Below are 27,401 nucleotides of genomic sequence, written 5' to 3' on the forward strand. Positions count from 1 at the left end.
ACCAGAAAATAATCGCAATGTGGGCAACATTGCACCAGAAAATAATCGCAATGTGGGCAACATTGCACCAGAAAATAATCGCAATGAGTGCAACATTTCAGCAGAGAATAATTGCAATGTGGGCAACATTTCACCAGAAAATAATCACAATGTGGGCAGCATTTCAGCAGTAAATCACACAGTGGGCAGCATAACACCAGTGGGCTGGCTGAGTACCTGGCTGGGTGAGCGGGTAGTGGGCTGGCTGGGTAGCTGGGTGAGCAAGCAGTGGGCTGGCTGAGTAATTAATTGCAGTATTTGTATAGCGCCTTTCTCCTGTTGGACTCAAAGCACTTGCGAGGCAGCCACTAGAGCGCACTCAGTAGGCAGTAGCAGTGTTAAGGAGACTTGCCCAAGAAACTTCTTACTGAATAGGTGCTGGCTTACTGAACAGGCAGAGCCGAGATTTGAACCAAGGTCTCCTGTGTCCGAGGCAGAGCCCTTAACCATTACACTTTCCAGCCACTGCCTGGCTAAGCGAGCGGGCAGTGGGCTGGGTACCTGGCTGGGCAGCGGGCTGGCTGGGTACTTGGCTGGGCATGCGGGCTGGCTGGGTACCTGGCTGGCCATGCGGGCTGGCTGGGTACCTGGCTGGCCATGCGGGCTGGCTGGGTACCTGGCTGGCCATGCGGGCTGGCTGGGTACCTGGCTGGCCATGCGGGCTGGCTGGGTACCTGGCTGGCCATGCGGGCTGGCTGGGTACCTGGCTGGGCATGCGGGCTGGCTGGGTACCTGGCTGGGCAGCGGGCTGGCTGGGTACCTGGCTGGGCAGCGGGCTGGCTGGGTACCTGGCTGGGCAGCGGGCTGGCTGGGTACCTGGCTGGGCATGCGGGCTGGCTGGGTACCTGGCTGGCCATGCGGGCTGGCTGGGTACCTGGCTGGCCATGCGGGCTGGCTGGGCAGCGTGCTGGCTGGGTACCTGGCTGGGCAGCGTGCTGGCTGGGTACCTGGCTGGGCATGCTGGCTGGCTGGGTACCTGGCTGGGCATGCTGGCTGGCTGGGTACCTGGCTGGGCATGCTGGCTGGCTGGGTACCTGGCTGGGCATGCTGGCTGGGTACCTGGCTGGGCATGCTGGCTGGCTGGGTACCTGGCTGGGCATGCTGGCTGGCTGGGTACCTGGCTGGGAAGCGGGCTGGCTGGGTACCTGGCTGGGCATGCGGGCTGGCTGGGTACCTGGCTGGGCAGCAGGCTGGCTGGGAAGCGGGCTGGCTGGGTACCTGGCTGGGCAGCGGGCTGGCTGGGTACCTGGCTGGGCATGCGGGCTGGCTGGGTACCTGGCTGGGCAGCGGGCTGGCTGGATACCTGGCTGGGCAGCGGGCTGGCTGGGTACCTGGCTGGGCAGCGGGCTGGCTGGGTACCTGGCTGGGCAGCGGGCTGGCTGGGTACCTGGCTGGGCAGCGGGCTGGCTGGGTACCTGGCTGGGCAGCGGGCTGGCTGGGTACCTGGCTGGGCATGCGGGCTGGCTGGGTACCTGGCTGGGCAGCGGGCTGGCTGGGTACCTGGCTGGGCATGCTGGCTGGCTGGGTACCTGGCTGGGCATGCTGGCTGGGTACCTGGCTGGGCATGCGGGCTGGCTGGGCATGCGGGCTGGCTGGGTACCTGGCTGGGCATGCGGGCTGGCTGGGTACCTGGCTGGGAAGCGGGCTGGCTGGGTACCTGGCTGGGCAGCAGGCTGGCTGGGTACCTGGCTGGGCAGCAGGCTGGCTGGGTACCTGGCTGGGCAGCAGGCTGGCTGGGTACCTGGCTGGGCAGCAGGCTGGCTGGGTACCTGGCTGGGCATGCGGGCTGGCTGGGTACCTGGCTGGGCAGCGGGCTGGCTGGGTACCTGGCTGGGCAGCGGGCTGGCTGGGTACCTGGCTGGGCATGCGGGCTGGCTGGGTACCTGGCTGGGCATGCGGGCTGGCTGGGTACCTACCTGGCTGGGCGAGCTGGCTCCTGGCTGGGTAGCTGGGCTGCAGTTGCCAGCGGCTCCTTCGCGTGTCTCCCGGGCTCCTGCCCTCCAGCAGAGTGGCAGCTGTTGGCCAGGCCCAGGACGAGATCCTTAACTCTGCATGCCCCCTCCTGGTCTAGTGACGTCACTAGACCAGGCGGCGGCATGCAGAGTTAAGGATTATGTCCTGGCCGGCCGCAGCCACTCTGCTGGAGGGCGGGGGTGAGCGAGCTCCCCTTATCTGTAAGTGCCCTCTCCGCCGCTCGAAACCCCCCCCCCCCCCCCCCGCTCAGCAAAAAAAAAAAAATTAAAAATTTTTTTTATGAATAGAAAAAAAAAAAAAAATAAATGAACTATAGGTGGCCGCCCCCCCCCGAGGACCCGCCCATGGCACCGGCCCACGGGTGCCTCTTAGTAGATACGGCCCTGCCTGCAGTACCAGAGATAGTGGTGGCTGCATAGTGTAATGGTTAAAGGGAACCTAAACTGAGAAGCAGTAAAGTGTTAGCCATGAGTAAAAGCAAGAAGTGTTGAATCAGGATGATACCATTTATTGGCTAACTTAGAGATGGATAAACAGTGAGCTTTCGACTTATAAAAATCCTTCGTCCGACGAAGGCTTTTTATACGTCGAAAGCTCACTGTTTATCCATCTCTAAGTTAGCCAATAAATGGTATCATCCTAAACTGAGAAGGATATGTATTTTTCCTTTTACAATAATACCAGCTGCCTGACTCTCCTGCTGATCCGGTGTCTCTAATACTTTCAGCCAAAGCCCCTGAACAAGCATGCAGATCAGGTGCTCTGACTGAAGTCAGACTGGATTAGCCGTATGCTTATTTCAGGTGTGTGATTCAGCCACTACTGTAGCCAAAGAGATCAGCAGGACTGCCAGGCAATTGGTATTGTTTAACCAGCCTGGCGTTCTATTAAGATCGCCAGGCTGCTGACCGGACGTTTTTTTTTTAATTAAAAAAAAAAAAAACTATCGCATGCAGCCAACTAAAAGTTGGCTGCATGAAAGCCCACTAGAGGACTCTCCTGTTGGGTACTTCTGATCGCCTCCGGCGATGAGCAGCCTTTCTTGTTTCACTTTCCTCGTCGCCACGGCAACGAGCGGAGTGACGTCATGGACGTCCTGACGTCAGCCGTCTCCGATCCAGCCCTTAGCGCTGACCAGAACTGTTTGGTCCGGCTGCGCTGGGCTCGGGCGGCTGGGGGGACCCTCTTTCGCCGCTGCATGCGGCGGATCGCAGCGCCGCGGCGGCGATCAGGTAGCACACGCGGCTGGCAAAGTGCCGGCTGCATGCGCACTTTTTTATTTGATAAAAAAATCGGCCCAGCAGGGCCTGAGCGGCAGCCTCCGGCGGTAATGGACAAGCTGAGCTCGTCCATACCGCCAGGCTGGTTAAAAGGAAACATCCATATCCCTATTAGTTTAAGTTCCCTTTAAGGTCTCGCTCTTCCTGTGACACGGGAGATCTGGGTTTGAATCTCAGCTCTTACCGTGCAATAAGCCAGCACCTATTCAGTGAGGAGTCCTTGGGCTAGACTCCCTAACACTGCCACTGCCTACTGAGTGCAGCTCAAATGCTTTGTTTTTGCCAGGGCAGCACAGATTACATCAAGCAAGAGAGAAAGTAGTTCCCTCTAATATAGTCACTCAAAAACTGGCACTACAGCATTACCATTGACATCTTTAGTAAGCCAACAACAATTGGTTAAAAACACTTAAAATCACATGAATGGCCCCGGGCCTATTAATCCCATTTGGTATATGAGTATAATAGAAGATCACACACCGTCCTCAATAATCGGCGGTATGATGGACCAATCAAGATATGCACCACCAAGCGTGAATAATAAATGTAATAATATGCTGGTGCATTGGGCCAAAGCACTATCGATCAGAGAATGAATACAACCATATGCAATAAATACATACAGGGTGCATTTCTCTCTTTAAAAACAAGGAGCTGTCGAACACTGTTAATCCAGCGCAGGAGATTTGGGCGCAGCCGGCACCACCATAGGCTGTAATAGGAATTACGGCTATAGCAGGCACAGTGAGCAACTTCGGCGCTGTCAGAAGACGGAGCTGAAGTTACTCTTAAAACACAACAATTCGGCTTCCAGCAATAGCTGAAAGCCGAATTGTTTCATTCTCCACCATCCATGGAGGCCTGGAGGGGGAATAGTATTTAACACGGCCGGGACTTGTGCAGCAGCAGGATCAGCCATATACCGGCCAAGTCTCCTGCGCCGATACCTCTCATATGCGGCACTGTTTGGTAGGGGTGAGCACTTGCCATTCTCTGTGTTTGTTTTAATTTGCAGACAGCTAAGAGTTTCCAAAACTGACCTCAAGCACAATTTATTTTTTTGTAGCCAAAGCAACCATACTAGTTGTGAATACAGATTGTACCATACTTTGTCACTACAAGTTACTGTAGATGTGATTTCAGGTGTTTGTAACTGTATTGGATAACATTAGAAACAACAGGTTTCATGATACCCAGAATCCTCTCTGTGGAGAGTGACAGTTTTTTACTCCAGTCATCAAACTTGTACCCAATAAATAGTATTGTGAGGAACATAGGTCTTTTTTTTCTTAATTTCATGTACTTATGTATTTTGTACTTGCCAGCACCATTATTTTTGGAGGTGGTGCTACCTTATATTGTGTTTAATCCTGTGCTAATCGTAGTCCATTTCCTGTTCTTAGCTGAGAGAAGTGGCACCTAATGTGGGTTTCTGCTGCCATAAACCATCTGCTTCAAGGTTCCATATGTATTCAGAGACAGCATTCTGCATACCTTGGATGTAAAAGTGGCAGAGTTATTGTTGCTTTTCTTCTCAAACTGCTCTTTCTCCGAATGAAAATTCTTTGTTGATGTAACAACTTCTGCTTACTGGATATTTTTGATTTTTTGGACCATTCTCTGTAAGGAGACAGGTAAAAAGGGCTACACACTGACTACGACATTTGGGCACAGCTATAATTACTCACTTAGGCCCAGTGCACACCAAAACCGCTAGCAGATCCGCAATACGCTAGCGGTTTTGGGAGCTGATTTCAGAGCGATTCTAGGTATGTTTAGAGAGGTTTTCTAAACATACCTAGCGGTTTTGGGTGCGTTTTTGTGTAGCAGATTACACATATTGTTACAGTAAAAGCTGTTACTGAACAGCTACTGTAACAAAAAATGCCTGGCAAACCGCTCTGAAGTAGCGTTTTTCAGAGCGGTTTGCGTTTTTCCTATACTTTACATTGAGGACGAAACGCTTCCGAAATCCGCAAACGCGCAGCAGGAGGCGCGTTTGCGGCTTGGCAAAAACCGCAAACCGCCGGTGTGCACCATCCCATTGCAATACATTAGACAAGCGTTTTTATAGGCAGATCGCTCCAAAAACCGCTCGGTGTGCACTGGGCCTTAGTGAGTAATTTGGGTGCCAGCAAAAGAGTTAATAGTAATTAACACTGCTGGGAAATTTGCCACAGTGAGAGTGTATGCTTTCTGTAACCCTAGAGATGGTTGTGCATGAAAATCACAGATTACCAGGAGTTTCTGAAATACTCAGCCCTTCTGGCACAACCATCCATGCTCCATTCAAAGTCACTTAAAGGGGTTCGGTATGGGTTTTTAAAAACAAAAACTGTCACTTATCTGGGGCTTCTACCGGCTCCCTGCAGACATCTTGTCCCGCGCAGGCCTTAGCGATCCTCCGGTTCCCATGCTGCAGATCACTTCCCAATTATTTACCTAACTAGACAAATGCCACTGTGTCTGCATGCGCTCCCGCTCATGTCTTTGGGAGCTTCCAGCGCAGGCGTTTTTTTTTGTACTGCGCCTGCACAGGAAGCTCCCGGAGACGCGAGCGGGAGTGAGGATGTGCCCCCACAGTGGCATTTGTCTATTTAGTCGAATAATTGGGAAGTTCAAAAACCCATACAGAACCCCTTTAAATCCCCTTTCTTCCACATTCTGAGGGAGGGATCACACTTGTGTAGTTCAGGAGCATTTTGCCACACATTTTTGCAAAACTGCCTGTAACGATTTTCTATGGGGCCACCGGCCTTTCAGGAAGCATCTGCGATTCTGCAAAGCATTCAACAAAAAGATACAAACTAAACTACTTTTACACACAATTCCGCATTGAAAACACTGCCTTCTGCAACGCAGACCAGCACACATATAGTGCAGAAAAAGGCTTGCGGGAAATCTTCTGTAAACCCTCCCTGGTACAACTGAAATTCGGTAACTTGTCTTTACTGTGTAATTGCCACAATGTGATTGGCTGATTAACTATATGTTTTAACAAGCAATTGAATTTGTGTACCTAATAAAATGACCAGTGAGTATATAATTATATGTGGGGAAAAAAAATAGTCCAATCATTCCTAAGCACACACCACTTTGTTTATATGAATTAAGTTGTATTGGAAAGAATTAGAACTTTTGGTGCAAATGCACCCCCTTGTGACAATTCTAGGCACTGCAGTGTTGCAAAATTGCTTTTCTGTTTTGGGGGCATTACAGTGCAGTTTCTTACCAAACATCCAACTGTCTGTTCCCAGAGTCAAGGTAATTTTGTGTGCGTGTCTTGTTCACATACACCGGGTGTGTACGTTGTTCAAGCGACATTGTTCCAGAGCATAGACACGAAATGTAAAATGTCACTTCCGCGTACCCAGACTATTCCAACAACAGTGTTTTAAACGGCAGTGTGTGTACATTGTTTAAGGGCTGGTTCAGACGGACGCTTGCAGAGCGTTTACTGCCAGCGTTCGGGGCTTGGCGTTAAACGCTCCCATTCAAGTGAATGGGAGCGTTTGTACCAAGCTTTTACGCGCGTTTGCACGAACACGGCGTTCGGGTCCCGATTTTCACTGGCGTTCAAGGAGCTCCAGCAAGCTACATGTTGCTTCCAGGGGCGGTTAACCGCGACGGGTAATGTTCCTCTAGGGGAAGAAAAAACGCGACCGCATCCGAACGCAATGTGAACGCTGCTGAAAGCCCGAACGCATTGCCGCCGCGACGCCTCCAAACGTCCGTCTGAACCAGCCCTAAGAAACTTCTGGTTTCTTTTTTTTCCAGGTGAATGTCTTTAAAGGGAACCTAAACAGAGGGATATGGATGTTCCCTTTTAAACAATACCAGTTGCCTGGCAGTCCTGCTGATCTCTTTGCTGCAGTAGTATCTGGATCTCACACCTGAAACAGGCATGCAGCTAATCCAGTCTGACTTCAGTCAGAGCACCTGATCTGCATGCTTGTTCAGGGGCTGTGGCTGAAAGGATTAGACACACAAGATCAGCAGGGGAGTCAGGCAACTGGTATTATGTGAAAAGGAAAAATCCATATGCTTCTCAGTTTAGGTTCCCTTTAAGAGCTGTCACTTGTTTGTGTGCAGCGTGTGTAAGGACCATTCAGTAATAGCTTTATAGACTGACTTGGAAAAAGTTTTACAGTATTTGTAAACCGTCAGTGTCTTCTTCAGGCATGATGCACCCAACTTCAACTGTACAAATCTGAATGATTCTGAACAAGACACCTTATTCTCTTGCTACCTTCAAAATATTATTTAATTAGTAATTAGAGGTATTGCTTATACCTGGTTTTGTTATTTTGACAAATACAGTAATGTGTGTTGGATCTAGTTTTATTTTTAGTTAAAGTAATGAAAGTTATGCACTTCCTGCTGGTTTTGATGGGCCCAATTCCAAGCCACCTACAAATTGCCTTTCAAAGCAAATCTAAAGTGATAGAAACAAACGGATACTCACCTATGGAGAGGGAAGGCACTGGGTCCTATAGAGCCTTCCCTGTCCACTCATGGTTACCTCGGTTCAGCGCCATCACCCCCATTAGCAGTATTTGTCCGTGTGTCAAATACTGATCTGTGCCGCCACGGGAGGCTTTGGGAGCCAGAGTTCTCCCAATGATGGTCGCCTCTGTACTGCTCCCAATGATGGTCCCCTCTGTACTGCTCCCAATGATGGCCGCCTCTGTACTACTCCCAATGATGGCCGCCTCTGTACTGCTCCCAATGATGGCCGCCTCTGTACTGCTCCCAATGATGGCCGCCTCTGTACTGCTCCCAATGATGGTCGCCTCTGTACTGCTCCCAATGATGGCCGCCTCTGTACTGCTCCCAATGATGGCCGCCTCTGTACTGCTCCCAATGATGGTCGCCTCTGTACTGCTCCCAATGATGGCCGCCTCTGTACTGCTCCCAATGATGGTCGCCTCTGTACTGCTCCCAATGATGGTCGCCTCTGTACTGCTCCCAATGATGGTCGCCTCTGTACTGCACGACTCACACTCGTGCCTGCGTAGTACGGAGCCGCTTGTCTTCGGTAGCACTCGGTCTCCCAAATCCTCCTGTGGTGGCAGATTCAAATGTGGCTGACAGCGCTGGAATGTGGGGACCGCAAGAGGAGCAGGAAGGCTCTATAGGATCCAAAGCCTTCCCTCTCCTTAGGGGAGTATGTTTGTCAGAAGTATGTATCTCACTGCCCATCTCTAAGCAAAAGTAAAGGAGCCACTTCACAACCCACAATTAGCAAAATACTTTAGTCATGTCATCTATAAAATCATGTATTTTAACCTCTTAAGGACCACGGTCTTAACCCCCCCTAGGGATCAGGCTATTTTTTACAAAATAGGCCACGGCAGCTTTAAGGGCTCACTGCAGGGCCGCACAACTCCGCACACAAGTGATTCCCACCCACCTTTTTCTGCCCACCAACAGAGATTTCTGTTGGTGGGCTATGATTGCTCCCAGAATGTTTATTTATTTTAATAAAGATTTGTTTTTTTTTTTTCATTAAATAGTATTTTTTTCATTATTTTTATACAGGTCCCTCCCTCCTTCCTGTCTTTGAGAGTGATCGGCTGTCCCCAGTATAGCGCTGCCTTAGATCGCAGCGCTGTACGGTATTATTAGATGGCAGTTTCACCATCTAACAGTCTCCTAGCAGCAATCGTCGCTGAGAGACTGATGGTGGGGCGGAGCTCCATCATTCATGCGGAGATGCGCGCATGATCCCCTGCAAACCACTCCCCAGTACTTCACTCTAATCGGCGTGGAGTGGTCCTGGGGCTGCCGCTCTGCTCACAACTGACGTTGAGCAGTCATTAAAAGGTTAAAGACCCACTATTGCGAAAACTGTAAAATGTTAAAATATATACTGTATTTGATCCAGAATAAAATGCACTATACATTTCCTATGTTGCTGTCACTTACCGTAGGTAAAGGACTAGTCTATCTCTTCATAGGGTAATCTCTGGGTTTTCTTTATTTTCAAAAGCACTTATTGAATGGAAGTTGCTCAGTCCAACTTCCATAACAAGCGTTCAGAAGAGTAATATGGCCAGCTGCTAGGTTTGTATTGATCCTTTACAAAGAGTGCTTTTGTAAAGAATAGAGGAAATGCTAAGAACACCCTTGATGAAATAAACTAATCCAAAACCTGCCCGTTTTTTACTGCTTACTATAAGTGACAACATAGCAAAAAAAGTAATTTATTGTGTATTTTACTCTGGGAGAAATGTACATCTTATATGTTTACATCTTACATATTTTTGCTATAGCAGTCCTTTAGATACCTGAATTTTTAACATATATAGTATAGTGGTCACATGACTGATGGTTTCCCTGTTTACAGCTACAGTCTCAGTGGCATAGCTCAGGGATGCAAAGGTTGCACTGGGCCCCTGAACCTGAGGGGCTCACAGAAGGCCTTCCACCTTCAGCCTCCCATAGAAAAGAGGCCCTAAAGAAAAGCTTGCTGTTGGAATAAGGACCGTATTTGTTGGTACCATTTGGTTTAAGGCACCCACATATTGAATAGACACGTCCTTTGGCAGTCTGAGGTTTTTAACCACGCAGTCTGAGGTTTGTACGTAATATTTTTAACTATAAGACACACTTTTCTTCCACAAAACTGGGGATAAAGTGAGTGCGTCTTATAGTGTGAATGTACAGTAAAAAGTGCTAGTCGTGGAGAGTGTGCAGGGAAGCATGGGGTCACGCATGACATGCAACGCACGTGCGCCATTAGGGTCATGCAGTAAGAGGGAACCACTAACAGGAAGTAAGAGGACTGGAGTGTGTATAACAGCAAGCTGTTGCAGTATATAGCAGCTGCTGCAGATGCAGGATGAGAGGAGTATGTGTAGAGCAGGACAGGAGCGATGGGGAGAGCTTACACTAAAGTTGTAGGGTAGTTAGTGTACTGCAGTGCAGCTGGTGGGACAGCAGGGGGTAGTGTAGTGTAATGTAGAAGGGGATTTTACCTAAATAAGAGTTACCGGTAATATTTAGTCCGACCCAGACTTTATTCCATTGTAAATCATAGCAGTCAGATTGTGTTAAATTCAGTATTTATTCACAGGAAAAAAAATCTTTACAACGCTATGAGGTAGGGTTGCTTATCCTTACAAAATGTGAGAAACATTTCAGACACATCTCTTTGTTTTCTCTGCACAATACTTTATGGGAATACAGAACAGAAGACGTGCAGAGAAAAAACACAGAATCCACGCTCCTCACCTCGAGCTAGGTTATTTAAAGGATGGCTATCGGGAAAAATCCTAAAATTTAAAATACACATGTACAAGAAGTACATTTCTCCCAGAATAAAATGCACAATAAATTACTTTTTTTCCCTGTTTCTGTTGCTTACAATAAGCAGTACAAATGTGACAGATCTAACAGGTTTTGGAATAGTCCATCTCCTTATTGGGGCATTCTCAGTATCTACTTTATTCTTTACAAAACAATACCCCGGAAAGGATTGATACAAAGATGGCAGCCACCCTCGCCGCTCGCTTGTACACTCTTTTGGCAGATTGACTGAGTAACTGCGGTTCAGGGTGTGCTTTTGAAAATAAAGAAAACCATGAGAATCCCCTCTATAGAGAGATGGACTAGCCCAAAACCTGTCAGATTTTTACAATCTACAGTATAGTGACAGCGACGTAAGAGAAAACAAATTTCTGCATTTTACTCTGCAACAAATGTACATTTTATACATATGCATACACCGGCATTTAAATTTTACAATTTGTTTGTGATAGTGGTCCTTTAAATATGTAATAGGGTTGATTGACTTTGCTGAGTCTCATGGAGAGTACTGTACTTTCGTCCAGGGGGACTGATATGGTGAAGACTTCTCTGATGTTCTGCTCCCTTCCATCAGTACAGCCCAGTTACTTAAAGGAACAATCGCCCAAATAATTTACTGGTAAAACTGCATCAGGCATAAGCAGCTTTGCAATATGAAGAGCTACAGGTTTATGAAGCTAGCTGTAGCACAGTGATTGCATTCTAGTTACATGGAAGAGCAGCTCTTTTTGTCACTATATATAATGCATGATTTTTCTGTACATCACAAGTTTCTCTCAGGTCTCAGTTGGGCAGCAACCCCGTCAGCTGGAATATTAATATGTAAAAATCATTTTTTAAAAAAAAATTACTTCAGAAAAGGGAGTATGCTGAAGACAGGTATATTAAAATGTATTATTTATTCTGCATGAAGCTCCTCTCATTGTGTGACATGCAGCTGGGTGTCTATAGGATGAGCCCAAACGAGAGTCTGTCAGGGACATAGCAGCAGCAGATCCATGTGGACTTCCACAGCAGTGCGGCAGAACCAATTACCAACCCACTCTTCCCTGCTAGTGCTATGACTCCTCCCACTACTATGCAAGCATTCTCCTTCAGCATATTGCTTCTGCCATTACAGGGGTGTTTCATACACACAAAGATTGAGGGCAATTTTACGTACATGCTTTGTGGACTGCAGGTCTTCAGGATTACGTGATATGTCTCTATTATTCCCTGATTCATAGTTTCACTTTTCTACTGCAATTTATGGAGAGGAGGTTCACACGTGTTGTTTTGGATAGTGAAAGGGCTACAGTCTGACACGTTTTAATAGCTTTCATAGTCTATCCTGGGAGGTTAGTCCTTTTTCACTTCCTGTCTGAAGACACTCTGTTGGCGGATCAGAAAAAGAAGTCTTCACGTCAGGGCAAAGTAAACCAGCAGTTACAGTAAGCAAACATTTTTAAGTTTCTGCTGCTGAGGCTCATGGTTGAATTTGGGTTAGTGTGAGCATTACTGGGCAGGTTAAAACTGAAAAAATTCAGCTGCATGTCAACAGAGGGTAACATTTTGCACGTCTAATTATAATGGACTGTACATTTATTATAATTCTAAAGCTAGGTGCACACGCTGGATTAAACTTGGCCACTGCACCAATTACGTCTCCGCTCAGTCTGACAGTCTCTAGTGTGTATACGGGAGCCGCCCCCCGACGATGTGTAAAGATACAACATGTCTGAACTTAACGTCCAATCTACCCTCAAGCAAGCTGTTCTCCTACCCAGAAATCACTCCATCATGAGCCACCCCCTCCATTGCAACTGATACCATTGAGAACATTGAGGAATGACCACTTGTAGCAGATGTCTGCTTCTGGAGCACAGTTATTGCCTTACAGGGTCCTCCCCATCTCAGAGACGGTCAGAGCTGCCTCACTAATGGCAAGCAAGACAATAAGCCCAGCCTTAGCCACAACTTTCATGCACCAAAAAACAGTGTCAGGCCTTGCCCATACTCTCAACTTAGTATTCCCAAAACTTATCAATAATTTTGAATGCCTTTCTATAGTGTGTCGATATTCCTTCATAAACTGGGTCTTTTTTGCAATCAGACATTCGTGAAAACCTCATTCGATATTGTTTTGCCCTACTGCAGCTCAAACCTGAGGAGCTTCCAGTACAATGATCTGTCAGCCGAAACAATTACAAACCATCCATGCGACCTTAGTTACTGGTCATTACACTGCATGTAATAAAAATGTATCTGTGTTTTAATACTGAATGAAGGAGCATCTATTTGCAGTGCTTAGGGAGCTTTAGTTCTGCATTTATGCGATGGTTGTAAGGCTTAGGGTCCATTCAGCAAGCATTGCTTTAGCACTCAGGCAGATGGCTCAGAGAACGCCCTGGTGGTTAAGTGGCAGCACAATCCTCAGACCACTACATGCATAGTTCTGGAATGAAGCAATGAGGAAGTCCCACCTTCCCAGAATACTCCCTGCCACGGGGGAAAACAGTGCTGCATCCCCCCAGTGAACAAACCTTGAGGGCTGGCACTGATATGTTTCCTGCATTTAAAATGCTAACAGCATCGAAAACCTGATGTGTTGTAATCTTTCTACTCTTGATCCAAAACAAACAATATCTTGCCTGAACTTTCATAGTTTTGATACCAGCTATGTCATTAGTAAAAGAGCTTTCATTATTTAGAAAAAAAAGGGTTGTGAGCTAAAACAACCAGTAGGGGTGCTCTACATAACACCACACAGGAAGCGCTGTTTGAAACACTAGTCTAACCCACTGTCAGGAGTCTGGAACTAATCGACTGTTAGCACTGTATCAACCCCCCCCCCCCCCCCCCAAAAAAAAAACTCTGAACACACAAGGATGCCTGAGTGAAGCAGCCTCAAACAGAAGGTGTTAAAGGTCAATTTCAGCAGTCTTTCAAATCTTTTTATAGACAAGGGCAAAACATCATTCGAAGATTAGTAGCAATAGGTCATATTACCAGGGGGCCTTCTATTTAACACTTCTTGGTAATTCTCTTGAAATGCCTGTGCACTGCTTTGTGACCAAGACCAAAAGATCCAGGCATATAAAAAGGCCACTAGACCCTCTGGTGCCAGGTTCAAAAGATAGCAGTGCTGCCGCCCTACAGGAGAAAACTGCAGCTACACTACATCATGCATCATGAGCCCTGTTCAATCCAGTCAGAAAATGGCTTTTATATCTTGGCTCCTATTTCATACATACTACTTCAATGACCGTTAATGCCTTATATAGAACTTGAATAGATTTTATTTTATTTTTTTGCAAAAGAAAGGAAAAATATTTGACATGCATACAAGAAACTGAAAAGGGCAAGATTTAGTCTGTCAAATAGTCTTATTAAATAAGACAATAAATGTGCCACGTGCAGTAAAGCAGAGTGCTGTACACTGATCCGCTTGGAATAAATATGGCTGCTCTGGCTTACTGTACGCTGCACGATAAAGTTTCTCTCTCCACCTGGAATAGACCCCCGAGCCTCGGACCTGGAACGAGGTCTGAAACTTCAGAAAAAGTGGTACAGATTTCCTCATTTGCAAAAACTACATTAACTTAAAATAGCTAATAAAAATAAAGTTTTTTTTTCTCATCTTCACAGTAGACCAATCCCCACCCCCTCCCTTGAATAAAAAGCAAATTGGCAGAGATAAATAAAAATAATCATTTTGCAATGTGGTCACGACACACGCGGTTCTGTACAAAATCGTTTCTTTATAAAGCTCTGATGTAAAAGTCAAATCATCAATACATTAGTTGTGGCACAGTTTCCCATTATTTACATAGCAAGAATGTTTACATTACATGGATGGAAAAAAAAAATGTGTGATGACAACATGGAGTAATGTCCTGTTTGGTGCCATCTTAATTAGGGGGCCGGAGGCTTGGCTTTAGCCTCTTCCCGATCAGTCTCTTTATCTTTGCTCTTTTTTGATTTTTTCTTTTTGTGTTTATGTTTCTGTCCCTTTTCAGTCTCTGATTCGTTGCCAGTGTGCTTCCTATGCTTCTTGTGTTTCTTATGCTTTTTGTGTTTTTTCTTCTCTTTCTTTTTTTTCTTTTTCTTGCTGTCTTGGCTGCCTGCGGAGCTGGCGCTACTGCTGCGGGACTCTGCGGGGCTGTGACTTCGGCTGGGGCTGGCAGTGTGGCTACTTGGAGCGGTGGCTGGTAAGCTGCCACCCTCTCCCGCTTCTGTAGTATCCATGGGTTCCTCATCCTTGTTCCTGGTGTCCTGGTTATCATCTTGCTTGACTGAAGCCTCACTATCGCTTTCATTATAATCAGGCACAAAAGAGGCTTCATCTGTTTCTCTGGTCAGGTCTGTGGAGAGACGCGTAGAACGGCTTTGGGCCACCTTAGTCTTTGTTGAGTCCTTGTCGCTGGCCTCTTTGTCATTTTTAGCTTCTGGTGATTGTTTAGAGTGAGAGGATTTTCTGTCAACAGAGTCCTCTCTTGTTTTTGATTTGCGAACCCTTTCTCTCCCCCTTTCACTGGCTTTGTTAGAACTTTGGTCATTGCTTGAGCGTTTAGCATCGGCTGATTTCTGCTCATTTTTCGATGTGTGCTCTGGTCCTGGGCTGTGACTACTATTCTTAGAGTCTTTAGCTGCCTTCTTAGAGACGTCACTAGACACAGATCTGGGTCTCTGTTTTTGTGGAGCAGAACTATCTTTCGTTCTGACAGGAGAATCTTTCCTTCGCTCGTCCCGTTTCTTGGAACCACCATGGTCTCGACTGTCATGGTCATGTTTCTTTGACTTACTGTCCCTGCCATCATGTTCTACTTTCCTATCATGGTCTTGCCTCTTTTCTCTGTCTTTGCCATCATGGTCTGTCTTCCTGTCCCTGCTATCATAATCTTGCTTTTTGTCGTGCTCGTGTTTCTTATCCCTTTCTTTGCTTTCATGGTCATTCCTTCGATCTCTGTCATACTCAGTCCTCTTATCCCTATCCCGGCTGTCATATTCAAGTTTTCTATCTTTGTCTGCATCAGATTTCTTCTCCCGAGTGGGGGTGAAGTCTTTGCTGGAACTTCCACGACTACCCTCCTGTTTCTCTGATGACCTTTCTTTACAAGATGTCGAGCTGCGTTCAGAATGACTTCTTCGGTCATCAGTTGCTGGGCTGTCTTTGTCTTTGTCTTTTGCCCTGCTCTTGGTCAGAGACACTAAATTTTCCTTGAAAGACGGGTCTTCTCTTCCCTGTTCTCGATTGGTTCTTAATCTTTCAGCCTCTCTATCAGGCAGAATGACAGTAGATACTGGTTTAGTCACAACACTCATTGGCTTGGACATTGTCTGAGAAGGTTTTGTATCATCCTCATCTGAGTCAAATTCATCCTTGTCCCACTTTGATGGGGGGACCTGAATCATTAGGATGACATCCTCTGGAGGTGCAGAAGTGTCATTGTTGTACTCCTCTATGGTCTTTATAACTGTTCTCTTGGCGTCTTGCTTTAACTCTGCTTTCCGAACTGGACTTCCGCCAGTGGAGCTTGTGCTGCAGATGGAGAAAACAGGTAAAGTTAAAACAGAAACATTGTACAAATAAATAGCCAAGTAGATTATGCACTACACTATAGATCACTGCTGTTTAATCAAGTGTGATTATTGCACGTGGCATCTATTTTTCACTTTTGCAGACTTGCCTTTAAAACCTAAATACTATGTAAAATAACAGAAGTAAGGGCACGGGTGTGGGGGAGATCTGGCCGAAGGGGGCTGGAGGAAGCCTCATGTATGTATGTATGTATACATTTTTGAAATCCCCCCATCTCAGGTACACTTTAAATATAAGTCCAATGGCAGGAAACTTTGTGCATTCATTGTCACTTGCTAATTCTAACCCCACTAAAGGAACAAACGACATCACGGTTTCTCAAACCGTGTGCCGCGACACATTCATGTGTCCCTGCAGCCTCAGCTGTGCATCACAGCTACATCTCCCTCCCACGCTCTCTGCCTCCGTTCCAAGTAATTAGAGCAGGGCTACAAGAAAATGGCCGCCGAAGGGGGGGGGGGGGCAATCCCGGCTAAAACGTGCAGTGCAAATTGTCGGTGCTGTACGAACATTCCAAATTGGGGGGGTGTCGCGGAGATCTGAGCGTATGGAGTGATGTGTCAACTTCAAGCAGGTTGGGAACCACTGAATTACATGAAACTACATGAGCAGAACAGAACTCAAAAACTTCTTTCACTAAACATATTATTCTCCTTGCCCTCTGCGTTTTCCAATGCCCTATACGCCTTTTACTTGCCTCTTGGGGCATAGACAGAATGGGACTAAGAGCCTGTATGGACACCTTCAGTCTTTTAAACAGTGCCCACAATGTGAAGCTTTCTTTATGCTACGTTAACAATGGATACAATGGATGGAGCATGAAACCTGTGCAGCATGGTTTCAGAGCACTCGCCCTTCTCTCCATGTGCTGTCAAAACACTAAGAGACCTGTATTGTGGTTTTTCTCACAGCTGGTGTGCAGGCTCTTACAAAGGATGCCTGTATTGGAATGACACTCCTGTAACTTCAGTGACACTGCCATATATGCTAATTATTGACTTCTGATTTAACTTTTGCGAATGTTTGCAGAACTCCTGTTTAATCAGCTATGATTATTCGAGTATAATTTTTGGGTACTGGTGCTGTTCTTTTGTTTGTGCTGCAGAAATCAGCGGATTGCTGAAAGATTCCATTTGTGCACAAATCCACAGCAGGTAGTTTTATAAGAAAATGGCTGCAGGTTTGTGATCCGGAGTCATAACAATTTACTAATCTTTCAGCAATCCCCAGAGTTTTCGTTCATATGATGCAGGTGTGGACTGCAAACTTCTGGAAAAAAAATATGTTACAACCCCCCAGCTTTGAGAATGGCCATGACACAAGAGGCTTGTCCACAGCCACTGCTTACCTTCATAGTCAGAAGATGGTGTAGTGCATCATATGCTAGGTATGAAGTACAGCACAGTAGCTGGAACATAGGCTATATCCAGACAGCAGACTTCTGTTCATTTCAGTAAATGTCTACTGTCTTTATAGGACATCTTTCAAGCACAACTTAAAGAGAAACTGTCGCAAAAAATCTTAAAATTTAAAACATACAAATAAGAATCATGTTTCTTCCAGAGTAAAATGAGCCATACATTACTTTTATCCTATGTTGCTGTCACTTACAGTAGGTAGTAATCTCACATTACCGACAGGTTTTGGGTTAGTCCATCTCTTCATGGGGGATTCTCAGCATGACCTTTATTCTTTATAAAGACGTTCTCTGAACAAGATTTATACAAAGATGGGGCCAGCCTCCCTACTCACCGTACACTTTTTTGGCAGTTTGACGGAGCAACTGCCATTCACTAAGTGCTTTTAAAAATAAAGAAAACCCTGAGAACCCCCCATGAGAAGATAGGCTAGTCCAAATCTGTCAGTAATGTCAGATATCTACTACTTACTGTAAGTGACAGCAACATAGGAGAACAGTAACTTATGGCTCATTTTACTCTGGAAGAAACATACTTCTTATTTGTATATGTTTACATGTATTTTAAATTTTAAGATTTTCGCGACAGAGGTCCTTTAAGTGGGAGGTATATGAAAGCTGCCATATTTATTATTTTTAAACAATACCACTTGCCTGGCAGCCCTTCTGATCTTTCTGGAATCAGTAGTGTCTGAATCGCATTACTGAAACAAGCATGCAGTTAACCTTGTCAGACTTCCATCAGAGCACCTGATCTGCATGCTTGTTCAGGGTCTATGGCTGAAAGTATTAGCGGGACAGCCAGGCCATTTGAATTGTTTAAATGGGAATAAATATGGTCAGCCTCCATATTCCTTTCATTTCAGGTGTGCTTTCAATGTCTGCAACTGCCCTTAGAGCAATGGCTGTGTTGGATCTATTCAGCTGTGTGACAGGTTACTGTCGCCTGCTCCACCCCCCTGGCAAACTCATCTGAACAGATTCTGGAAATAGAAATCTAATGTGTGCTTAACTTTAGTATTGGAAGATCTCACACAGATGCACCCAATTACTTCTAGGATGCAAACTGCACTTTTGCACCTACAAGTAGTAGTTACTATTGAAGCCAGCTTTTTCCAAATCTATCCTCAATTTTAACTAAAGGTACCCATACAATGGTCGCTTTCTGCCATAGATATATGGCCGATTCGACCGCTCTGATCGAATCGACAAGAAATTGATGCAGCAGGCAGCATGATCGATCGACCAATCTCTGACCAATTTTGATCGATTTAGTCAATCAGATGGAAAATCTAGGTCGATTGGCTGCTGGAGGCCCCTAGCATTGCATTGGATCGAATAGTGCAGCAATACATTTCGATGAAATCTATTGGAAATCTGTTAGTAGTGTGTGGCACACATCAGATAGATTCCTGTCAGATTCAACCTGACAGGCATCTGACAGGAATCTATCGGATGATCGAATCTGCTGCAAATCTATACGTGTGTGGGTACCTTTACAGTACACGTTTTGTTGATGATTGTTATCAACACAGGTCATTAATCTACATTGTTGAGAATCAGATTACTCCAGCTGCACATGTATGAGGTTACCTGAAAACATGGAGTCAAGGGCAAGTTTGTGAACTGCTGTTTCATGTGGAAAGATACAACACAACATTCCAGAGAGAAGGTATACAAAATCTGATTAAATCATGAAGGTTTTATTTACCTTGTGTAGTCTACCAGGGTGTTGCCAGAACCATCCAGGGCAGTGACCTTTCTCTTTAGTTTCCCCTTAGCACGTTCAGATTTAGCCTTTGCTGCAACAGCCGCCTCCTTTTCCTGGTTTTCCTCCAGCCCACCAGCAGCCTCTGCTTTGGTAATCTTTTTGCCAGTTTCACGGTTCAGCTTTATCTTCTGCACAGTTGATGTGGTGGTGGCAGCAGCAGGTTTATCCTTCTCCAGGACTTTTTCGGGTTTTGCTCCTTCCGATTCTATCTTTGATTTTGGAGGAGGTGGTTTTAAAACCTCTGGGTTCTCAACTTTGGCAGCTTTGACACCTGATTTTTCCGATGGCTTCTCACTGGCTTTATCTGCTTTATCATCTGCTTTTCGCTTGCGCTTCTCAGGCTTGGGGTCAGTGCTCTTGGATTTTTCACCATTCTTTTTAGGCTTGTCATCTTTAACCTGTGGATTGTCTTGCTTCGAATGCTCCTTTTTGTTCTTCTCATCCTTGGGTACTTTGCCATCCGGATTCTCTTTCAGTGCTTTAAGATGAACTTTGCGTGGCAGCGAAGCTTTGTCTTTGAGAGGGGTGGTATGTTTTGTGCTTTCACTCTTCTGAGACTCTTCTTTCGGCTTCTTTGGAGGAGGTTCAAGGCCTACAGGCTTAGCTCTATCTCCATCACTACCTGCTTTCTCTGACTTGATTGCTTTTGGAAGACCATCTTTTTTAGACTGGATGCCATCCGCTCGCCGTTTTGTCTTCTCGGGTTTTACTTTAGGTTTGTCTCGTCTGTCCTTGTCAGAAATAGATTTAGAAGCAACAGAGTCTGCATCCATAGGCTCATCCCTAACTGGAGTAGCATCATCTTTACTTGATGGTACAAACAGAGATTCTCCTCTTTTGACATCATCTCCATGAGCTTCCCTATGTTTCCTTGAAGATTCAACAGCAGGTTTAGAAGGGCCGTCCCCTTCCTCTTTTCGTCTTTTCCGATGTTTCTTATGTTTGCTTCCTCTGGAATCTCCCGATGATGCAAAAGATTCCCTCTCTTTAGATCTTCTAGTTTCTTTGACTGGGTGGTTATCACGTGGCAACAACTTTTCAGGATAACTACTAGCTTGAGGGCGAACTCTAGGTAAGAAAGGCGGAGGATGATTTTCTCTGTGGCCACGATTATAAGGAGAGTGTTCTCTTCGGGCCTGAGGTGGAAGGACATACCTATTGTCTGGAAAATTTTCTCTGCCAAGAGGAGGAGGAGATCTTGGTCTTGGCATAGTATTCATTGCACATCCTTTATAATACTTTTCATACCAGTCTCTGTACTTTCGTTCCCAATCCCTAAAAGCTTCTTTTTCATAAGGATCTCTAAGATCAGGCTGGCGAGCGTACATTGCCTTAACTTCATAGGGAGGGAACTCGCGGTACCGATTCGCAAACTCCCGATCCCCCTCTATTTGGGGTAACAGTCTCTTATTGTTTGGAGATGGAGGTCTGTATGAAGGAGATCTAGATCGGGAGTGGTATCTTCTGTATGGAGATCTGGATCTTGACCGAGGATAGCCATGGGACCGGGACCTGGACCGATATACCCTGCCCTTTCCATGGGCCTTCCTCTGGTACGAAGGAGATCTTGAGAAGGACCGGGAACGAGATCGGCTAAATGAGCGAGAATATGAGCGTGACCTTGACGATGACCTAGATGAGTAGGAACTTTTTGAGTATGATGATCCTGAGTATGGAGATTTAGACCTTGAAAGAGAACAAAAATAAAACACATTGATAACCACAAGCTGAACATCTTTATATTCAACCAATTAAAGCTAACCTATCATCAAAGGGGCATATTCACATTTTTACGTCACACAAATGTATGTGTAAAGGCAAGTGCATCTGGAAGCAAGTTTCAGTGCATTTAATATTTCTTTTAGAGCATATGAAGAAACTAAAGGTTTGCATCTTCTAATTGAGTGGAGTCCTATTATTGGTAGATGACAAATAACTGAAGGCCTGTTTAAGGTTCCCTTGGTTTTGAGATCATCGGATAGTAAATAACCCCGAAATCTGCATTTATTAACCTCCCTGGCGTTAGAATTATTTACAGATTTAGGGTTTAAAAGCCGTGCAACTTTTTCACAAGCTTTTAGAACCTAAACACAAAAAAAACATACCACCTGAGAGATCTGCAGCAGCTCCTGCATATAACTCACTCAGACATGGGATTATTGCTCTGAGCTGCAGATTTCAATCCTGAGCCTGACTCGGGATTACTGCTAAGGAGGTTAAACATCTCTATCTGGTAAATGGGCCAAACTTTACAACCCTTGCCTGGATAATAGTGGAACAGACTGAGTGTTACTGAAAAGTGGATTAGAGTGAGTGTGATTTCAGTTGTGCACGCACACTCATAGTTTTTACTGTGGGTGTTGCACAAGATTGGTGTACCTTTCAGCAACCCTTGTTGTGTTCCACTATGGTTCAGGTGAGAGTTGTAATGCCTTACCACCTAATAAACCATTCAGGATAGGATTTTGGAGGATCACCAGATTTCCCAGCTTGGGTGAGCCATAACAAACCAAGCCCCATTACAGGGATAAAATAAAAAAAACCAACTATCGAACCTAGAACAAAAAAAAATGCTGTGCATATATATTAAATGAAAGCAATTCTTCTGATGAGAGGCAATCTGGTCATCTCCATTATCAAGATGAGAATAAATATCCATATCCCTTTTTTGGGGGGTTCCAATGCACTGAAAACATGCTGAAATGCATTAAAAAAAAAAAAGTGTAAAATGTGAATAAGCCCAAAATTCCAACATGACATTTCAAAAGGGATTCTGTGTGTCTGCGCCCCAGCCAGAGGTAGAGTACATGACTGTGTATAAATGACAGTTCAAAGTAAGGGCCTCTATGTCAGTCTGAGTCCCTGGAGAAATGTGTACACTGGCATGCAGAATTCCTACCTACAGAGAGCTGTGTATCCTTGCAGACAGCGGATTTAGCGGAGCTCCTGAATCATCCTGCAGAGAGGCATGCTCTCTGCCATGCAGGAGGTATAGCAGAGCTACTGTTACATTGCATAGAGAGGTCTGTATTCTGCTATGCATGTATAGCATTAGCTCCTGTCTCACAGTATAGAGGTCTGTATTGCTCTGCAGGGAGTATAGCATAGCTTGTCCATCCTACAGAGAGGCGTGTTCTCTGCCATGCAGGAGGTATAGCAGAGCTACTGTTACATTGCATAGAGAGGTCTGTATTCTGCTATGCATGTATAGCATTAGCTCCCACCTCACAGTATAGAGGTCTGTATTGCTATGCAGGGAGTATAGCATAGCTTGTCCATCCTACAGAGGCGTGTTCTCTGCCATGCAGGAGGTATAGCAGAGCTACTGTTACATCGCATAGAGAGGTCTGTATTCTGCTATGAAGGGAGTATAGCAAAGCTCCTGTCTCACAGTATAGAGGTTTGTATTGTTATGCAGGGAGTATAGCATAGCTTGTCCATCCTACAGAGAGGCGTGTTCTCTGCCATGCAGGAGGTATAGCAGAGCTACTGTTACATTGTATAGAGAGATCTGTATTCTGCTATGAAGGGAGTATAGCAAAGCTCCTGTCTCACAGTATAGAGGTTTGTATTGTTATGCAGGGAGTATAGCATAGCTTGTCCATCCTACAGAGAGGCGTGTTCTCTGCCATGCAGGAGGTATAGCAGAGATACTGTTACATTGTATAGAATGATCTGTATTCTGCTATGAAGGGAGTATAGCATAGCTTCTGTCTCACTGTAGAGAGGTCTGTATTGCTATGCAGGGAGTATAGCATAGCTTGTCCATCCTACAGAGAGGTGTGCTCTCTGCCATGCAGGAGGTATAGCAGAGTTGTACAGGAGAATCTCGTTATAGTAAACACTGATATAGTAAACCTCTGGCTTTAATAAACTCAGACTCAAGGTCCTGATCATGCACCTGTATATACAATGTATGACCAATTCTGATATATCAAACTACTTGGCCAGGTCACTTGAAGTTTACTATAAGATGTGTACTCCCCTATGCAGTAGGTATAGCATAGCTCCTGTCTCACTATACAGATGTGCATACTCTGCTATGCAAGGAGTATAGCATAGCTCCTGGCATATTGTATAGAGGTCTGTACTCTGCAATGCAGGGAGTATAGCATAGCTCCCGTCTCTGTATAGAGGTCTGTGCTCTGCTATGCAGGGAGTATAGCATAGCTCCTGTCATACTGCATAGAGGTCTGTGCTCTACTTCGCAGGGAGTATAGCATTGCCCCCGTCATATTGTATAGAGGTCTGTACTCTGCTTCGCAGGGAGTATAGCATAGCTCCCGTCTCTGTATAGAGGTCTGTGCTCTGCTATGCAGGGAGTATAGCATAGCTCCTGTCATACTGCATAGAGGTCTGTGCGCTGCTACGCAGGGAATATAGCATAGCCCCCGTCTCTGTATAGAGGTATGTACTCTGCTATGGAGAGAGTATAGCATAGCTCCCGTCTCTGTATAGAGGTCTGCGCTCTGCTACGCAGGGAATATAGCATAGCTCCTGTCATACTGCATAGAGGTCTGCGCTCTGCTACGCAGGGAATGTAGCATAGCCCCCGTCTCTGTATAGAGGTCTGTATTGCTATGCAGGGAGTATAGCATATCTCTTGTCTTAGGGCTGGTGCACACCAGAAGAGCTTTTCTGAGCGCTTTGTGATTTTAAAAGCTCCTGCTAATGTTATCCTATGTGAGTGTGTACACTGGAGCGATGTGATTTTGTAAAAATACCCCAGAGCATTGCATTAGCAAGAGCTTTTAAAACCTCTAGCATTTAAAAGCTCTTGTGGTGTGCACCAAATCATAGAGGTCTGTACTCTGGGAGTACAGCTGGTGTTGGGGACACACAGAAGTACTTTTGTTGTCAAAGATACTGCAAATTACAAACAAAGGTGAGAACTTGAAAATCTGTGAAGATAACATTAAACTGACATATAAAATCAACTTTAAGGTTCATTCTAAACATCAGATCAAAATATAAATGTAAAATATGTTTTACAAAATAACTATACATACTTAGAGGGATGTTAAACAAATGTTAAAAGCAAAAATAGGATTTAAAGCTGGACTCCAGCATTAACGTCTTATAATTTTGATGAAAGACTAGTAAGAAGGTGCCGAATAAGGAATACAAGTTTTAAAACAGTTTAAAATGGGACGGGAAGAACCACTTACCTCCTAATATATGGCCAGTTACTGCAGATAAAAGATCAATTGCTTTTCACAGGCAAACCTTTGGCTTTTTCAGGTCTTCAGGCCAGGAGCAGGAAGTAGCTACAGGCCCAGGAAGACTGAGAAAAAACAGGAGTGTGCCTACAAAATGCTTGTGTAAACCTTTTATTCCTTATAGGGTACCTCCTTACCAGCCTATTCTCAATACATAACTTACATGTTTTTATGCTTTACTTAGTCACCATCTGTATACTTGGAGTGTGACCTGTAAGATCTTAAAGAAACCCATTCAGTAGAATGGGTACAAGGTCATGCTCCCCAACACCAGGGTAGCGGTGGTCTGAGGACCCATTCATTTCTGCTACTCTACTCTTCCCATTGTTCAGACATACTATACCAATGGCCCAAGGTTGTCCCTTCTGTTTTTGAGAACCTTGGCCAATTTATTTCAGGAGAAGGGACAGGAATTTATTCCCGGTTGTTATATTGTCTCCACAGGAAGGAAAGAAATCCCAAATACATCTGCTTGCATTTTAGGTTCCTCTTTCCTTTTGTTTCGTTTTTCTCTGGTAAAAAAGGTTTATCATTCCTTTAAGTAGCCATTATCGGTTATGTGTACAAGACCATTAAAATACATTTTACAATGGAAGGTTTATGTCCAGTGGTTAATGTTCATGCAAAAACATAAACAAACAAATTCCACAACATGCAGGTGGGACTAGCTGACCCCAACACAAAGACTTAAAGTGAACCTGTTAGGACAGACACATGGAAGTTGACATTGCTGACTTACTCTGGTAAGGCAAGTTTTAGGAGTTTTTGTTTCATAACTTAATGAGTTACTGAATTCAAGGAAGCATTAACAGAGCGAAGTGTTTGATTTGCTGCCTTTCATTAAGTCCAGGCCAAGAAGAGAACAAAATACTAAAGCAACGATAAGAAACGGCAGTCAGTGAGCTTGCACCTTTAAATAGGTCAATAATTGCTACAATGAAAGATTCCCTTTAAATGAGAATTTGAACTTGTATCCCAAGTAAAACTGAGCTCCCAGATGATAGGGCAAAAGCAGTAGTCCAGTTCAGCAACATTAATTGTTGGGTATAAAAAAAAGCAAAAAACAAGCAGAAAACCCCAAAACTAAACTTTGTAATGTACCTCTGCAAAGAAATCGTAATGGGTGCCACCCATTTTATAATACGAGGGACTTAGTTTATCTAACATTTTGATACAGGCGTTGTTTTGCGTACACACTCATCCAATTTTACCACATACATGCTAATCAAAACTGGATGCGTGTATGTACCTTTATACATCCATTAACTGATATACAAAACGCTTTAATTCCTGGACTCTGCTCTCAGGCCTACACTACATGCTCACTCCTCTTCCCATCCAGGGACCAACAAATGCAACATAAACTTGCACATACCACTTAAGTATATTAAAGCGCCATTCTTGCTCCAACAATACAAGATCATGGCCAAGACTAATATCCAAAACCGGCAGAAATGGACAGGCTGCTGAGACAGCGCCCCGTTTATCTTCCTCCAGTCAATACTAACTGCCAATAGCGCTCTCATTGGGCCCATCGCCCCAGTTCAGCCTCCCATTCTTCAGTTCACATAATGTGCATTCATAGCAATGTGCAATAGTGAGTTTTTACTGAATTTTTAAAAATCTGTTCTGGTTTAGGATTACAGCAATTGTACTTATTTTGGATTTTTTTTTGTACAAATGATTCTTTCGGCTATATAAAAAAAAAAAGAAAAAAGAAATTGGTCGCAATGGCAAATTCCATTACCCACAGGAAAAAAACAGATATATGAGAGTGAGTGAGTGATAAGGTGAATGAGTGGGAGAGAGAGAGAGAAATTCGGAGATACTGGGGAGAAGAGTTAGAATGGGAAATATGGATTAAAATAAGGGGGGGGGGGATGTGGTGTTAACTGATTGGAAAACATTGTTTGAAAAAATGAACACAGATGGCGTTTCCTTGGTTTGGAGATACAGAGCCATATGCACAAAAGGACGATAAACTTTACATGTGCGCAGAGCCCGTGTAAAACTTACCGTAATGTAACGTGTGTTATGTAAATAGCGCAACTTGTGTTATAAACACAAACTTGTATAATGTGCATATGTGAATGAATTTAAGTTGATGCTAATTTTGTGTTGATTTTATGCAAATCTGCACAGCTAGGAAATGGACGAGGGATGGTCAAAGAGGTGGGAATCATTCTGATTTGATGCAGGATTATGCAGCTTGAAAATGGACCAATCGAATCCTGCCAAGGTGGAATTTGATTGGTTCACTTTCAAGCTGCATAACAGTTGTATGCAAAATTTGTATAATCCTGGATAATTTGCATCTCATTGACCAACCCTATAGGTGGCCACACACCTTACAATTTTTTATATTTCTTTTCAATTCAAGAATTACAATCAGTTTGATTGTAACGTGAAAAATCTGACCAATGTAACACGTGTTACATTTTCCCCCAATTATGAAAAAAAAAATGATTGCACACTGAAAAAATTACCTGTGTCTACACATTAACCTCCCTGGCGATATGATTATTTCTGGATTTTAGGGTCTAAAAGCAGTGAGATTTTTTCATATTGGAAAGAAATCACAAAAATGGGAAATTCGATCAGATTTCTCAAAAAAAAAAATTGTACAACTGATTTTTTACCGAGGAGCTATAAAATTGGATCATTTTATTAAACTGTGTAAGGCCACCTTAAGATGAACCAGTCATTTCAGCTTGGTCCAATGCCAAGCTGAATAAGTTTGTTAAAAAAAAAAAAAAATTTGCATCAACTGGAAATTAATAGTATCTCACTGACCATCTCTGGTCATTGG

General features: G+C 44.7%; 1 protein-coding gene across 3 annotated transcripts in view; it reads right to left on the reverse strand.

Annotated features, from left to right (window-relative positions):
* Window positions 1-13,859: 13,859 nt before the first annotated feature.
* The window catches only part of RBBP6 (RB binding protein 6, ubiquitin ligase), a 108,549-nt gene continuing 95,007 nt past the window's right edge, over window positions 13,860-27,401 (reverse strand). For all 3 annotated transcript variants that reach the window (XM_068244264.1, XM_068244265.1, XM_068244263.1), the window contains 2 exons: window positions 19,314-21,059; window positions 13,860-16,125 (listed from right to left, as the gene is read on the reverse strand). In XM_068244264.1, coding sequence (XP_068100365.1) covers window positions 14,499-16,125; window positions 19,314-21,059 — 3,373 coding nt within the window. In that variant the 3' untranslated portion in view covers window positions 13,860-14,498. The remainder of the gene's footprint in view (window positions 16,126-19,313; window positions 21,060-27,401) is intronic.

Source organism: Hyperolius riggenbachi, chromosome 7 (assembly GCF_040937935.1).
Source record: "Hyperolius riggenbachi isolate aHypRig1 chromosome 7, aHypRig1.pri, whole genome shotgun sequence".
Taxonomy (NCBI): Eukaryota; Metazoa; Chordata; class Amphibia; order Anura; family Hyperoliidae; genus Hyperolius; species Hyperolius riggenbachi.